Raw genomic sequence first — 17,566 nt, forward strand, 5'->3', positions numbered from 1 at the left:
AAATTCCAATGAAGTGAGACGATAAAGAAAATTATATCTGCCTGATTTTGTCTTTATATTTTTTCTCTATTTTTTGTCCATATGTTTTCTATTGGAAGATCATAATTTTTTTTTTTTTTTTTTGGGGGGGGCTAATCTTTGCCATTCATAAAAGGATGTAGCACACATTAACATTCACTATTAAGTAATGCTCAGTACATTTAAAATCCAAATGATAGGCTTAGCTTCTTTTGGCATGCTACAGAAAGTGTTAAAGTTTGAGTCACCACCAGCACAATTCTAGCTATCAACAATAATACCTCGGTCACATTTGCTCTACGGTGGCCGTACAGCGAGTCAAAAACAGCCGTTTAATTCAATTTTATTAAAAACATGAAGCTGGTACCAAAAAAAATGTTAAAATGGCTATTTTCGACTCGCCGTACGGCCGCCGTAGAGCAAATGTGACCGAGGTATAACCAAAAGTTCCGGGAGGTAGCTGATGCCCCGGCTGATGCCTTTTACTTATGTGACCCAGTACCTTTTGGTAGCTTGAGGGTGGGAATAGGATACAGCATGAGGGATAACACAATTGAGCCTAGCAGGTTTCATCATGATTCCTCGGGCTCCTCAAAATGTAAATGTAAAGCAGTGCAAAAACAGATGCGAGTAGACTAGCGGTAGCTATACTAGGAGTAGACTGGTGATCCTTTCTTGAGCTCTATCGGTCTCTATGTGTAGCTGACAGAGCACCCAAGAACATGCTCCATCCGTGCGTAAAGTCATTCGTAACAGCTTTATGAAACACCACCCAGGAGTTGGTACGTCACACATCACTGAACAAGAGGTCGAATTCCTAGTTCAGTGCACAAATTGAATGGCAAATTCATGCCCTGCGCTTCATCCGGGAACTTTTGGTCATGGTCTTGGAAGGGATAAATTTTTATTTCATGAGGCACCTTGTCCATGATTTACACTTAGAGATTTGTTCTGAGTTGATTTCGGTAGCCTGTAACACATTTTCATTGTTAATAACTATTTTTGTTTTGTGATATGCTCCCGCAGGCAATCAGAATGAAGACATAAAGTTTAAGAAGAAGAGAATCTGAGAATAAAGAGAAAGGAAAGAGAGGGGAGGGGTATAGAGAGATAGGGGGTGGGGGTTATAGAGAGAAAAGGGAAAGAGTTCAGATTCAGATTTATTTCCAACAGAAATGACATAAATATTGATACAAATCATTTTCATACATTTATAACAAATATTTACGATTCAAATCATTGTCATTATAATTATATTAAAAATCATTAATGATAATTAAAATATAGAGATTATACAAAATATGTGAATGATATCTGAATGATAAATCCCCCCCCCCCCCCACAAAAAAAATACATTCTCCAATATATTATGTCATCATATTGGAGTTATCTCCAATTTGCGTTATCGATAATTACTTTATCCATTGATTTTTGTCTAGTTATTCTTTGGTTTATTCCTCGATCTTCACGAAACAAACAAAACTTCGTTCAGCCTTCAAGGGTTCAAAACAAACATCGAACAAGGTCGCTTCGTATTATGTTTTTGTCATCATGTCCCGAACCCGGAAGTTTGTTCTCCTCCGCTGCACAAAGCGTATTTCCTGCTACTTGCGCCGCCGCTTCAATCCAGGCTCTAACGTTTAAGCGGTGAAACTTCCCCTATCGGCGACCGGATCTTGGTAGAATACCTCTTTTTGTTATGACTTTGGTATAATCGACAACTACTGGTACAACTCTACTTGGAGTTCTTATTTCAAAGGCATGCTATAGAAACTGAGGAACTCCGAATTAGTTTTCGAAGTCACCACCCGATCTTTTCACTTCGAAATTGCAAGCACGGTAGCAGACGATCTTGGATCGGAGTGGTTGTGGAAATTGCACCGGCACCTTTCCCATGACTTTCGTTCTCCCGACCGTCTCAACGATCTGAGAAATCAAGGGGGTTGAGTCAGGCTGAGGAGCTGGGAGATTTTTGCCCTCTGGATATTTTTCTTTTTCGTGTATAAGGTGGAGGATAGCAGATAAAACGAAGAAGTGGCCTGGTCAATACCATACATGACATAAGCTTAAGTTAATCATCATTTTCAGCATGAGTACCAGTAAAATGATAATAAAGGAGGGTTTCCTTGTAAAGAAGGTAGGAAGATATTGCCTGGATATTGTCGTATTCATTTTAATAATATTGATTATGTTACTGAGCTAAGAAATAAAGTAAGTGAATGTAACTGAACAACCAAACACGTATTATGTCTTAACTGAAATATCTTTATTCATAACTCCTTGACGACATTATCTTTTTGTTTTGTTTTGTTTTTAAATTATGAATTCTTATCTCAGTGCTGTTTCTTTTTGGGGGGTGGAATATGAGTATTACAATAGTTCTTTGACCATGTTGACCAAGCAAATCAGCTTCTTTCAATATGTTTTCTTGTATTCCCTTTATGTTTCCCCTTTTCTTGATCCTATATACATAGGCCAATTTCATATGACATTAATCTATTTCACAATTCCTTCCCTTCCACAATATTTTCCATCTTTATTTAATGAGCAAAGAAACTTTAATAACTATAATAACTATAATCATAATTGTTTTAAACATTCTTCTGATATTGCCATAATTTTAGCATTCATATTGCCCCCCAAAGTATTATTTATTTCTTTTGCTATGTATATATTGTTAAATAAGTATATTTTGATATTATTCTCATTAATAATTGCTGTATTAAATTTTATGGAATAGAGATTGAGATTTAAAAACTAAAATTACAAGTAAATGAATTGACTTAACTTTCCAACATAGAGGAAGAGCTAGGGAATTGATGCAGCAGTAGTGATCTTTGAAATTGATCAATCCACTATTTCTTTGCAGGGTCATAAAAGAACAAATTGGAGGACGAGATGGTTTGTTTTAACCAATGATTCCATTGCATACTATAAGCAAACTTCAGATGCCCTCCCTGCAGGGGTCGTTGAACTTCGAGGCTGCTCTGTCATTTCACCTTGTCTACAATATGCAAATAAGAAAGGAGTAAGTATATATGAGATTTTAAATATGATTTGACCAGTCCAGATAATGTAGGTCAAGCTAAACTGACAATGATGGTGATCATGATGATAATGATCATAATCAAGCTGATGGTGATGATGTTGGAGATGATGATGATGGCGATGATCGAGATAATGAGGAGGATGATGATGGCGATGATCAAGATAATGACGAGGATGATGGTGATGATGTTGATGATCAAGATAATAACGAGGATGATTGTGATGAATATGATGATGAAGTTGGTGATAATGATGATGACAGTGATTATGATCATGGTGGTGATGATGATCGACGATGATGATGATAGTGAATATGGTGATGATAATGATATGAAGATGATGATGATCATCATCATAATTGGTAATAATAATGATAATAATTTACATAATAGTTGAAAATACTAATGATAATATTGATAATAATAATGATATATTGTTATTTATTATTATTGATTACTATTGTTATTGATAATGATAATAATGATAATAATGATAATACTAATAATGATAATAATAATAATGATAATGATAAGAATAAGTAATGATACCATAGATAATAATAAGTAATATAGAAATAATAATCTTGTAATACTAGTAATAATAATGATCAATACTCATCATTATGATACGTCTGACCAAATATTCACTCAAATAATTCTGTATCTTTCATCATAGTTTGCATTTATGATAACAAACCAAGAAGGTCATGAGCTTTTGATGCAAGCCTCAACGGTGGAAGAGAGAGAAGGCTGGGCGAAGGCTATTGGTGCAGCCATCGTTGAATGCGATCGATCCAAGGAAACCGATGTGGAGTTACATTCGCCACAGAGTAAAATAAACTACCAGTAAGTTCACTTTTCACCTTATTATGAAACCCATTTCTTATCATGACCCTGAGAAGCAGGGGTGCTGAAGCACCCCAAGATTTGTCTAGGGGTACGTGCTGTATTTGTTATACACCATTGGCAGGCATGGCATGCAGCACCCCTGGAAATCATGTTATTATTCTAAAATGTGACAATTTAACCAAAAATTACCTTCATTTTCATATTGGAGCAAAAAGTGTTTTTTTTTGCTTGTCATTTTTTTTTTCAAATCAGCACCCCTCTTAAAAATTGTTTCCAGTGCCCTGTTTTTCATCAATTATCCTCTTTCCATTTTTCTCTCATCTTTTGCTGTCCACCTCATCTATATACTTAGACAGATCAAAGATATGAGTGGGCAGAAAATCAATAATACCCCCTCCCCAAAAAAAGGTTCTTGTTGACCCAAAAGAGCATGATTGCTAAGTACTAAAAATTGACAAGTAAAAATCATCACACATAAAATGGTGATATTTGCTCGCCCCTTCCCTGCTCTCCCCCCCCCCCCCAAAAAAAAAAATGACAAAAAGGGAGGCGGGAGAGAGAAATTCATTCATTTAAAAATTGGGCATAAGAGTTATGTTAATGTGGACATATTCTCAATCTCAGTGCCCCCTCTCTCCCCATGATGTGTATAATTTGTGTAACATTCTCGTATTATTCCATTTGTCATTTAGATCGTACTACAGTATGTGCATTGTGGATACTATTTATTCTGATATACTTTATACAACATGTATAGTATTGAGTTCATACCATGCACAATATATGCATTATGGTTACTGATATGTTTGTATTTTTTCTGATCTGAATGTCATCTGTAAAGATTTGTGAGAATTTATGTTGTTTATTGTTATTTGTTATATTCCCTGGATATCAATACAGAAATTTATTACACAGTTCTAGTTGCAATCATTTGTTTCAGCAATGGCTCTAACTACTTAGTTGATGTCAAATGTCAATGAAGTATCAGAAATAAAAGTAAAATGTGTATTTCCCGTACTTCCTAAGGTTTAAAAAAACACATGGCATATTTTAATCAGGTTACATTTTCAAAAGGAAGTATTCGGTAAACAAGCGTCAGGAGATTGAAATCTATATTAGTTGTGTGGTTATTGCTCCAGTGATATACTATAACTACTGTATATCCTCATTGTTTTATTGTAGAGAGAGGTTTTCACAAAGTATGCAAGAGACAACCAAGAAATATAAACATAGTTAAGAAATATTCCAGAGAAAGGAATTGTCTTAAATTTCCTCTTGAATACTCTCAACATTTTTTGTCCATAGAAATCAGAACACACATGTTGAAATTGCAATTTTTTTCTCCCTAAATAGGAATTTTTCTATTTGATAAGAACACTAATACCAGTAATATGTTTTGCAAACTGTAGGAAGCTTTCAAGGGTTATATGCATGAAGTGTTTATGAGACAAATAATTATTGTATTGAACAGTTTGGATTTAGGATGAGACAATTAACAAATTCATTTACCTTTGATTTTAAGAGATTTTTCCACCAACTTGTTCATGCTGTGATATAGATTATAAATTCACACTTTGTCAAAAAGACAATTAAAAAAAAAAGGTTAACCTTCTATTTCAAGAGATTTTTTTTACACCAAATTATTCATATTGTGATATAGAACATAAATTCACACTTTCGGTGAAGATATATTTATTTTTTCATTTTATGAAAGGTTGTATAGAAATGGTTTTGAAATTTGGCCCATGGGCAGGTGTATAGGCTATTTTCATCTTTAAAACTATGTTGGAGATCAAACATGTATATAGTCCAAATGTATGGACTCTTGAGTTGTAATGATTTGATAAGATTTAACCTGGGCAATGTCATTGTGATAACAATTGCATCTACGTAGACTATAGCCTTAATATATAGCCCATCATTAAACATGTTGTATTTACATGCAGTTTAACACTTAACAGTTTCAGGTTTCAGCATTAAACTATTACGTTCATCACACATCAGATATCCTGTAGTAAAATATCATGTACAAAATTGCAAAAAATCACAAAAAAATGAATGAAACTTCATGAAGAATCTACCTTGATAAATTTTGGAAGAAGAGGCATTCTTTGTACTTGTACGGAAGAGAAATTCTATTTTTTGGGATATCAATCGAATCCAAGATAGTTCTTTGAAATTATGTTCAATGTAGTCAGTGGTAATTAGTCAGTGGATGAACTTAAGATTCAGGGGATTACAATGGCAGATAATTTATGCTTTCAATACAAAGGATTCTATGGTATCTAATGAGCTGATATTCAATGAAACAAAAGTGTCATTAAAGTATGGTGCCCAGCATAAATGGTTTTAATCTTCTTTAAATTCCTCTGGTACAATGAAGGCAGTGCTTTCATTCTGCCAAGCGTTGATTTACCATGAAAGAATGAGGAAGTAAACCTGAAAGTCCCATTGTCGGTGGATCAGGCATGGATTCTTACATTGATCTTTTGACATTCAATATAATCTGCCCTATACAATCTACCTGACAGAGGCAAAGACAATTTCCTCTGCCCTATTGTACCTTTCATTTTGCCTGTAAACCCATTTGTTCATTCATAATTCACGTCATTCATATTCTGCCCAATGCAGTTTCAAAGGATTGGTTTGATCGACATAATTATGTTCACTTAAAAGGCAATCAAAACAAAAATTGCATCTAAATGACAAATTAACAAAATGAATGATTAATGGATGTGTGCTCACTCATAAAGCTCTCAAAAATATATAACAAGTGCATCTTACAGGTTAATTGGCCAATACATGTAGCTGGGATATATATTATGGGTACAATCCCCCCCATGCTTGACTCATAAGTTGCACACAGAAAAACAGGAAATTTATGAGTCTGCACAAAGCTGGTTCACTTTACCTAAAGTAAATTTGAAAGGAAAAGCAAACAGTTTGTCTTCCAAATGTCTCTTTGTTCATGATGGATGTCAAAGGGATCTTTGCTATGGGAAGCAAGTAATCTACTTTTAGTACCTGAAAATGAGCTTCCTTGAATAATATTTGAAATGATTAGTTATTTATTGTTAATAACTTTATTTGAAAGCAGTACATTGGAAGTATGATAAACTGTTTATAGTGAACTCTTAAGTGTTTTTACTTTCATATTTTTCTTGTTCATATCCCTAAATATATATCATTACTTCACTTTTATTCTTAGCGCTTTGAAACAATAAAGCACTTCAAATTGAACATTCTCAGCATGCAGCATATCCATACAGTCTGTATGTCCAAAAATAAAGGTCTACATTCTGAAATAATGGTGCAGGTAAAACTGCTATGGAGGATTTTGAATAAAGTGCAGCATTAATTTTACTTCTCAGATTTGTTATAGAAATTTCAACTTTTTGAGATAATATTTTCATTTTCTTTCACACCATTTGAAAGAAATAAATGTGATGCTAGCCTTAAAAGGGAAAACAGATAGTAATATGAATGAATTATCCATCTTCAGTAAACAATTATGAACAGTAGGGGAAGGCGGGGTAAGTTGAGCATAGGGGCAAGTTGAGTCACCACCCCTAGGCTAATAATGAATGAGTCAGACATTGTGGTGGTGTTATTTATTGATGACCCATTGCATAACCCTTAACCCCACCACATTGTTTTCAATTTTGAAACAAAAAGTACCTTTTTAGAGGGAAAAATACAAATTTCAGCCAAAAAAGTGAAAAAGGGTGTGAAATAGATAAGTGCTTTTTACCCACACACGTCTTTAGATATATTATAGAAATAAGAATAATATTGTTAGTCCAGGTATGGATTCTCACTCTTGTCATAGTCTTTTTATGATGGATGCATAAGAAATGTGTGGATGTGAAAATATCGCAAAAAGTTTGGACGGGGCTAATTTAAGCCAACCAACATGGGGCAAGTTGAGCCATGGTAATTCTTATGGTAATATATAATTAAAAAATTAAAAAACATAAAAAGCCATTGATATGCAGGCAGAAAGGAGCAAATTCACATGACAGTTCTTTTACTTTTAGAAGATGTTAGTATTTATAGAGAATTAGCAAGTGAAAAGACTTTAAATGAAAAATTGACATCCTGGTTCTCCCGCATTCATTTTGTACATAGTTTTTGTGGCTCAACTTACCCCAGACGGTGGCACAACTTACCCCACAGAAAGTTGAGCCATTTGACATCATTTCTTTCAAAGGTCACAACGACTTTCAGTGTGGGGGTAGAAAGTTATTTATAGGTGAAAAATATTTCCCAAGAATCAAATTTAAAGGCAAGGTACTTATTTCTACAATATTACTAGTCATATCAATTCTAACATGCAAAATGCAAAAAGTGTCACAACTTACCCCGCCTTCCCCTACTGTAAAAAAAAGAAAAGGATTTTGACTTAGTAATAGAGGTTTAACCTCAACATATAATGATCTTGTGGGGTCTAAAAATGCCAAATTCTTTTAAATTTGTAATTCTGGAGAACTTCCAATTGGGTGAACTTCAAAGCTCATGAGCAAAAAATCAAGCACATGAACCCATTTTATTTTTTTGCATATTTGAAATATTCAGGTTTTAAAGTAACTCTTTGCAAAATTTGGTGAAAATGACATGGATTTCATTTAAAATGTGGAAATATCTAGGCAATCAAAAGCTAATCATATATTCCTATGCACTGCTTGCAAATAAATGGATTTATTCCAAAAAGCTATCACAGATATTCTTCTTCAAAACAATATTTGAAAAATATAATTAGATAAAAGAAATATGAATGGAATTAGAAGATTTATTGAAGTGTCTAGAATTTGTTTATATTAGTTTTCTGTATTGTCAAATTACATGCATATCCAAACAAGTCTTAAGATATTCACAAAAGATTTGTAGAAATTTCTCACACTTTCCTTGCTCCTCAACATATTTTTTAAATGCAAAAAACAGGACGCAATTAGCTAAGATAATAAGGAAATACGGATATCAGGAAAGTGAAAGTAAAAATATTGAACGTGTTGAAAGAGACAACAAAATGAATTTCGTTTTGAAAGGAAATAACAATTTTATCAAAATATTGTATTCAGGACATACTTCTTGTTAAAGATGAATTCCAGATGTGGTATAAGGTACAAATTTTTTTTTTTTAAACAGAATCCATAAAATTACCACCCAAAAATGACCCAAGTGTATAGAACTAGAAATTCAATCATAACGGTTGGTAATTACATGTATGTTCATGAAACAAGTGGAAAACAGCTCCCTTATCAATTCACTGTTTTCTCTGTCTATGTCTGCGTATCTTTCTAGCCAGTGGCGGACCGTGACCCGAAGTAGACAAAGCATTGGAGGGGCACAGCATTGTTCACAAACAATACAGTGCCCCTCCAATGCTTTGTCTCCTCCGGGTCACGGTCCGCCACTGTTTCTAGCCCTCTCTTTATTTCCTATCTTCTGCAATTTCTTCTTTTTTTTCTTTTACATATTCATACATAATGAATTTGACCCCTCTTAATATTGACATTTTTCATGCTGGAATATGTCTGAAGTATGCCTGAAACAGATATGATTTTTTTTCAATTAACTGCAGAAAAAAAATATATAAAAGGCTAAGGGCCATTTGCCCCTATCATGTACAAATAACCCTCATAAGTTTGTAACTGTATTTCTTTCATTCTCTCTTTTTTGTTTCTTTGCTTGCTAGGTTTCTTTCCTTCATTCTTCTTTCTTTCCTCATTTGATTTACTGGTACCTTTTTTCCTTGATTTATTTTTTCCATCTCCTTCTCACTAACTCTTATCTTTCTTTATTTTTCTTCCCAATATCCTATTTCCTTCTTCCTGGAATTCATGGTTACTAATATTATTCTCATCGTAGTCATCAGTGGTGTAATGACTAATGAGCCCCCCCCCCCCCCATGGGGGGGGGGTGCATTAAAGCACATATGGGCCAAAATTAATTTAAACAATTTTAATCAAGCAAAACAAACAAAAATATACAATTTCATAATGAAAATCAAATTTTGTGATTGATTGACACAATTTATTATCATATTCACCCTTCTTTTGCTCTTTTTCTCTTTTTTTCTTGGTTTGGGAACTTTTAGGGTCCAGTGCCCCCCCCCCCCCCTTCACCTTTATGCAAGCGATCATCTCTATTGTAATGATTGTATATTTCTATTTATTTTCAGTGATATGGTTGAAGCAATGAAAGACCCTGATGCTGGTATTGAAAGGGGTATGCACAAGGTGGATGAGACCACTGTATACAAAGATTGTTTCACAGGTATGGAAAGATGCATTTACAGTATAACAATGTACTTCAAGCTCTAATAATTTATATTAAATTAAATCAGCAAAACACTGAAAATCTCTTCAAATTTGGATGAGAAATAAGCAAGTATTATTATTCATTCGGCAAATAATACAAAAATACATTTTTGTAAGCTGTAAGTTTGAGCATTTTTGATTTTTGTTTCATTTTGACATGCCCCATTCTTTCTGCTCCAAGAAGGTGACAATAGAATTGGCTATTGACGTAATGTGTGTGAGCAATTTTTTGCTTCTAATTTTGTTACAAGCAATTAAGATATTTATTTCTTACGCTGATAAAATGAAGTGATGAATGTTAGAGAATAAATTTTTTATAAAAAGGAAAATTTGGCAAGTGGGATGTACACACTATCTTTTCAAAGAGAATAAATAAATCCAGCTTGCCTCAAAAGAGATATAGCTGCCGTCAGTTTCAATGCTTACTATCATTTTCACCAATAGTAATTATTTGCATATATTTTGTTATTTATTTGTCTTACCCACAGGCAACCAAATGGTTACATGGCTTATAGACTGGTCCTTTGCTGAAGGTCGAGAGAAAGGCATAGAGATAGGATCAAAGTTACTTTCTCTAGCCCTATTGCAACCAATGACCTGTGGATTAGATAATGCTGCCTGTCGTATAACATTTGTAGATGAAGAGGAGGCCCTCTATAGATTTGTAAGTACCCAGTGCAGCTCTTGTATATATATTCATGTCTTTTATTCATTATTTTTTTCAGGCAAAATTAAGTTCTGAATATATGGTGCATTGATGTTATTTTTGTCCCTGATGATTAAGCAAGGTTTGAGCATACATATTTAACTAATCTCAGTCAATTTGTGGCAGAAATCTGCTTTGTATTATACCATTTTGAAAAAAAGTTTCTTGATTGGTTGGTAAATTCATTTTGAGTGTAGAGTCAAACATATTTTATGAAGAGGTTCAGGGGATGTTTTATGAAAGGATTTGTTGAATGTTTTACCCGACAGTCAGTCAACATAAAAAAAGTTGTAAGATCCAACAACTTGTTAGACAAAAAAGTTAATGAAACGCTCAAGTGTTGTTAGTAACTTCATGGAGACAACAGTATTAATACGTAAAAAGAAATGACGTCATGTTGTATTTTTCATTTTTATTTGGATTAATTGCAGTCATCATTGAACATGTCCAATTTGAAGAATGTTTTGGACAGTAGTGATTCATCAAGCAGCGACTCTGAAACAGAAGAGAGATTACCAAAGAAAGGGAAAGATGAACTGCCAATCAAACCATTAAAAGGACATGGAGGAAAGATAGTCAAACAAGGATTTCTACTCAAAAGGGTATATCTTGTGATCATTATCATGATTATGTATATATTAATGAATATTAGATCAATATGAATTTATAGTTTTTATTTTATTCATTCATTTATATTTTTATATTGTAATTTCTATCCTGTTTTATTTATTCATTTATTAATTTTCTTATTTATTCAATATATTTGTTTGTTATTCATTCACTTTATTTATTGTCATTATTATTATTTTTTTGTTTTTTTTGGGGGGGGTTACTGGTGTTTTAAAGATGGCCCAGGTAAGAATTATTTTGCTACTATTAAGCCTAAAGTTGTGAAAGAAATAGTCTTGTGATTAAGCTTTTATATTGCCTTTGGGTTTGTCATTTTTTTAATACAAAAATATTAATAAATGCAAAAAGATCTCTATTTTGTTGGTGGCTAAACAATATTTGATTTCTCTCAGTAAGTCATAGTTCAAGTAAAACATAATTACCTTATAAACCTAGATTTTGCAACAGATTAATTATTACATCTTTCCTTTGTTTAATATTGTTTTTCTTGGAAGTTGTTGTTTGTAATTGTAGTGTTTGTCAATTTACCAGGAAATTTGTATCATTGCAATATACAGGTATAATATTTTGAAAAGATGTATATATATACTTGTTTCATTCTAGGGGCATGTTAGGCATACGTGGAAAGCAAGATTATTTGTTCTATGGGATGATCCTGCCTACCTGCAGTATTACAGGGGTTCAAAGGTATAGTAAAAGAAGTCCTCTCATATATTGTTGTGATAGCCCTTTTATTTTTTTCTCATATGAGGTAGTAGTGGCATTCGATGTAGCAGCCCCCCCCCCCCCTCAGGGGGTCTCCTGCACCACTTGCACATTCCTGATTTTTAGGGAAAGGGCTCAGTTTGGGTAAAAAAAAGCAGTTATATCATTGAAATAGAGGGCCATTTAGCATTTTTCCACAAATATTTTCCAGAGTAGTACATATCTTTCCTGAACAATCCTGATTTTTTTTTTCTTATCATTTTTTAGTGGGGGGGGGGGGGGGTGAGCGGTGGGTGAACTTTGCAAGCTTTCCTTCCAAATGCCTTTGATAAGGGGTACAATTTTGCTTGCTTCCCTTCCAAAATTCTAATATATAGGGGGGGGGGGTAATGATGAAGGAATTCCCTTCCAAAAGCCTGTAAAACAATAAAAATGCATTAGTTAGGGTTTTGCAAACATCCACCAAAGAGTATAAACAGAGAATCAATGAATTTCTAAAACATTTATTTTGTGACATACTAACAAAATGATATATTGTGATATAATTGCCATAAAATTCAATTTTTTTTTAACAAAAAGATGGAAGTGAATTATTTGTGCATTTAATTTATTTTCTGACACATCGTTTCATCCCCCTTCTGTAAGAAAGATAAATTGTTATTCACCATGAACAATTGAATAGTGGAAATATAGATAGAATTTATATAACATGACGTATGGGGCAGGTGATCGCATATACGATTTCACAAATCAAAAAGGTTTAAAGTTGTTACTGTCTTTGCTCTGCTGGATTCTCAACAAACCTCCACCAATACTTTTATCAATTTTTTCCACTTTATTGGAACCAACTTATCGGTGGAATTTACCATTGATGTTATTCTATTTATATTCATGTTGTGTTTTCACTTGTAGGCAGGAGATGAAAAACCACTAGGTGAGATTCCCCTCTTCAAGTGTGCTGTTGGCGTACAGGAAGCAAGAGAAAAATCAGGTATATGACTTCTAGAATATGTTTATGGGTCAATCATCATACATGTACTTCTTTTAATTGATTGACCCCAAAATAAAAAAAAAGCTTCAACAATTGGGTGTTTTGCACCCTTCCTGATTTTGTGTATTTTTTTATGGAACAGAATCTTGTTTACAGATATGTGTCTTCTTAAAGTAACACTATGTATAAAAAGTGTTCACTGTCAAACCTTTTTTTTTAATTTGGGTTTAATACCATCTAAGGATGGCAAATAATATGGATTGGAATGTTGAATCCATGGATAAAGCTACTTGTCTTCTGAAGGAGAAAAGTAAAATGTTATACATACAATCTGTACATATACAGAAGTTGGAAGACACTTGACAACGACCCAACTTGAAATTAGGGATATATGATTAAGAAACAGTATTGAATACATCATCTTTAAATTTCTTATGCATTTAATGTAGATATAGGGGGATGAAATGAATGAAAATAATTTTTTTTTTGTTCTTGATCAGATGTGACAGTGAAGAACAAGAATCGTCAGAATCTTTTCAGTGTTACAACCAAGAAGGGTAAGGTGTACGTCTTTGAGGCGAGGACTCCGGAGGAGAGAGAGGATTGGATGAGAGCCATCATCAGCCCTCTCAGTGTTGGTAGAGAATAGAGTCAGCCATGCATCTCTCCTTCAGTACTTCACCACACTCACTCGGACCAGTAACCTGGTAATGAACTGAAAAAATATCTTTAAAAAACTTCTGGTGAGCGTTTCATGAAAGGACTAGTTGGATGTTTGTATCGTACAGTCTTTGAAGCAAGGTCACAGAGGAGAGAGGACGAGATGAGAGCCATCATTAGCCCTCTCATTGTTGGTATAGACGATAGAATAATCTGTCTTTCATTAATTCTTCATGCCTACTCCTCGTAGCGAACTAAAGAGAAAATAAAGATATCCCTCCTTCAGTACTTCGCCCGCTCACTCTGACCGATGACCCACTAACAAACGTAACATTAAGATATTTTTGAAAACCTCTGTACCAGCTACACAGAAATATTGTTAGCGCTAACAATGCGTTGACAGAGGCTCTGTTACAACGGGAATATCACAGCGATGCGTATTTCACAACAACACATTATGTACATCTTGGATCAACGTTTGACATCACACAGTCCAAAAAAATGTGACTGAGCATACTGTTACCGCTCTTTTAGACTAAGAACATTTCTGTACAGCGGTACTGGTAAATTTTGCCGTTGAGTGTCTTGTTGAGAGCAATTCAACAGCACTAATGTTGTTCCCGACTCCTGGGACAATCCTTTTTCATGCTGCTCTATCCTCAGAGCTGCTAGTATGCACGTATTTCTCTCAAGGATTTATGGAATTTATTTTATATATGGGAAGCTGCTCAATTATGTCACAAATTCAAAACTCTCTTATTTCATGGCCTTTTGTTGAACCCTTACCTTTTTTTTTTCATTTTTTATTTTTCAGCTTTTATAATATTAATACATTTTTATCAGTGTGAGCTTCCCCTTTAATTACATATTCATCCTTTTGCTTATTGAGTTACTTGATGTAAGACAAAGCAAGCTCTAATTAGTCAATCAGCTTTAAATCTGAAAAGCATGAAATGCGTGTGAATATGACTATCTCAGAATATTCAAAGTACTTGAAAGCTATGTTTAGATTATGAACCACAAAGTGGTGGTAGTTTAGATAATCGAAAGTAATGTAAAGTACAGGAATTATTCTAGTTTCTTATTTTTCAAATTGGAAATCATTTGTTAACCCTAAAAATCACATTTATGATACTGCCATTGCCAAGTTTTATTGTGTAGATATGTGAATTGGTTAATCTGGTTATTACGGAGTTTCTTTGAGGTTTCCTTAGATATTAATTGCACCCAGACATCCTTCACGGTTGTTCTTCATAACTTTTTTCCAAAATTATCGCCACAGAAATGAAATTTACTTGAGAAAACCTTGACTGTATAAAGGTTGTTTTTGCACAGTTGGGTCAACTTCTACTTATATTTCCTACAAAGTGTGAGTTATGAGATGATTTTATTGCATAGCTTTTGTTGTTTATACAATTCAGTTCAATTTATGACACTCCTAGGCTTGTTTCTGAACTCGGGTTTAATTCAAACTCTGATCTAAACTTGTGGTTTCACTATGGATAGCCGATTGTGACGCATGTCTCCAAGAGCAGAGGTTGTATCAGTATCAGCTTATTCTGCACTTATAACATTCACAAATCATGTGAGAATAGTTAATAAGATTTTTTCTTGAATACCATAAAGGCACAGAGAAAGATCTAAATAAGCATAAAAACAATGTAAGCTAAACGTTGACAATTTTAGCACTGACTAAGACCGTAGTCTAAAGGCGACCGCACACCTTACGATTGGTCTGCGACTCAATTTTGGAATAAAACCTAGTAGAATTTGATGCTAACATTGAGACTTGGAATATCTTACTGTGTAATGTTTGAAATCATTGTACGAAAACCTTTGTTCAAATCTGTGACTATGCTATCATCCTTCTTAGAATAAAAGCAAATTTAATATCTAGTCGTAATGACGTCATAGCAGTCGTACGGTTGGCTACGATTTGAAACTAATTTGGCCTTTACTCCAAAATAAAGGCTTGAAATCTTTCAAAATGGTTATTATTAGTATTCTTTCAATTAATTTTAACCTCAAATAAAATGATATGTTCCATTCACATTTTCAGAAAATGAGCAAAATGCGATTTGTTCCAAAATCGGAGCGTGAACAGTCGTAAGGTGTGCAGTGGCCTTAAGTTAAACCAGATATTAGAATATGGGCCTTAGACCTCTGGCCTGAATCTGAAAACATATTATAAGAGTCAATAAGAGCCCACACAGTTCACTCTTCCTTTAAATGAATTAACTCCTCATTTTGTATGTACATGTATATTACACATAGTTTGTACTTTTTGTACTATCCACCACAGTATTACATTCTTTTCTATCTCTTAAATGTTTTCTGAGCAATAATTACAAGGTCAAGAATCTGAAGTATCCTTCCTTTTCCGTTTTTCATACATGTTCTTCATATACTTAATATATTGCATACTCGTCATATATTTTAACTACAATTATGCCGTTTTCAATTGGACAGATCGAGGGTCAATTTGACCCCCCACTGTTCACCCCTTCTCCACCTTTCTTCATAAGTTCATATCAGGATAAAAGTCAAAGTATAATGTTGGAAGAGCTGTGGTGTAGTGGTTCTGACTCTAGCCTTGTAAACAGAGGGTCGTGGTACTGTGTGCGCCTCAACGGCAACTGACTGGAATACTCCCCAAGGAGTCGAGGATGTGCATACATTGTGTGCGGGAATGACTGATTGAATCCGATGACCGGGATAATAATATATCTGTAAAGTGCTTAGACACGTCGTTCCGATGTATTAAGGGCTATATAAAAGCAGAAATAGTATTATTATTGAATACTATTAATGACCACAATCCACTGATATTACTTCTTCGTTAAGATTCTATGTTCATCCTTCTACATGGGGCATTGTGGGTGTTCATATGCATTCAAAGAGGGATAATCAAAATCTTCAGAATGCATTTGATATTAAATCCATTGTGCCTATTTATATTGTTACTTTCTTCATTCCAATATGCATTATGTCCACAATTCAAAAAAATTGAGATAGACAAATTATTTGTTCATGGATTGTCTCAAATACTGGTACACTGTATCTCATGTGAGTTAGTTAGTTTTTTTTTATTATGTCCATGAAGCTGTATAAACACATTCATACTGTATTTACGTGTAGCTTGTAGTTGTTGTGTGGTGTCCAATATGCAGCAACTGTAATCCACATTTTAGTCTTGATATACTACTGTTTTTTTATCCTGCAAATGTGTACAGTAGCAAAACTAAAGGTATATTTTTGTTTATAATTTTCATTTGTATTTTGAACTTCAAAATATGAGGATGCAAAAAGATGTTACAGCCCACTGAACTCTTGAATCGCATGATGCTGGTCATCTTGACTTTGTAATAAATTTTGTGAATAAAAAGAAAATGTGCTAGATTTTGAAAAAAGCATTGTCATTTCTTTTTATGTCTTTGTCGATTTGCCATTAACGTCTATTGTATTTTTAATTCATTGTGATATAATTCCAGGGGATCACATTAACGCAAGGTTAGTGAGTAATGGCCAGTTTGAAAGCTCAATTCTGATTGGTTCTTAGTCAGTCTACTGAGCAAAATGCACATGCAACGATGGTCTTGATAGGCCGTTTCATTTAGCGATTAATCGCTAACCTTTGTGT

The 17,566-nt window shown here is 33.8% G+C and overlaps 1 protein-coding gene across 1 annotated transcript; it reads left to right on the top strand.

Moving 5' to 3' along the window:
• The first annotated feature begins 1,432 nt into the window (after nt 1-1,432).
• On the top strand, nt 1,433-17,336 carry LOC129257504 (pleckstrin-like). Its single transcript, XM_054895839.2, has 9 exons — nt 1,433-2,155; nt 2,888-3,046; nt 3,742-3,911; nt 10,096-10,190; nt 10,723-10,898; nt 11,372-11,542; nt 12,174-12,257; nt 13,188-13,266; nt 13,767-17,336. Exons 1-9 carry the CDS (start codon nt 2,108-2,110, stop codon nt 13,913-13,915), a joined length of 1,131 nt encoding a protein of 376 aa, XP_054751814.1. The 5' UTR covers nt 1,433-2,107; the 3' UTR covers nt 13,916-17,336.
• Nucleotides 17,337-17,566: the final 230 nt, after the last annotated feature.

This window comes from Lytechinus pictus, chromosome 3 (assembly GCF_037042905.1).
Source record: "Lytechinus pictus isolate F3 Inbred chromosome 3, Lp3.0, whole genome shotgun sequence".
In the NCBI taxonomy this organism is placed as follows: domain Eukaryota; kingdom Metazoa; phylum Echinodermata; class Echinoidea; order Temnopleuroida; family Toxopneustidae; genus Lytechinus; species Lytechinus pictus.

Excerpts from the sequence above, each read along its gene's own strand:
- LOC129257504 (XM_054895839.2), top strand. The coding sequence starts at position 2,108 with ATGAGTACCAGTAAAATGATAATAAAGGAGGGTTTCCTTGTAAAGAAG. Across the intron at positions 10,899-11,371 it reads AGGAGGCCCTCTATAGATTT|TCATCATTGAACATGTCCAA; the intron begins GTAAGTACCCAG and ends GATTAATTGCAG. Across the intron at positions 11,543-12,173 it reads AAGGATTTCTACTCAAAAGG|GGGCATGTTAGGCATACGTG; the intron begins GTATATCTTGTG and ends GTTTCATTCTAG.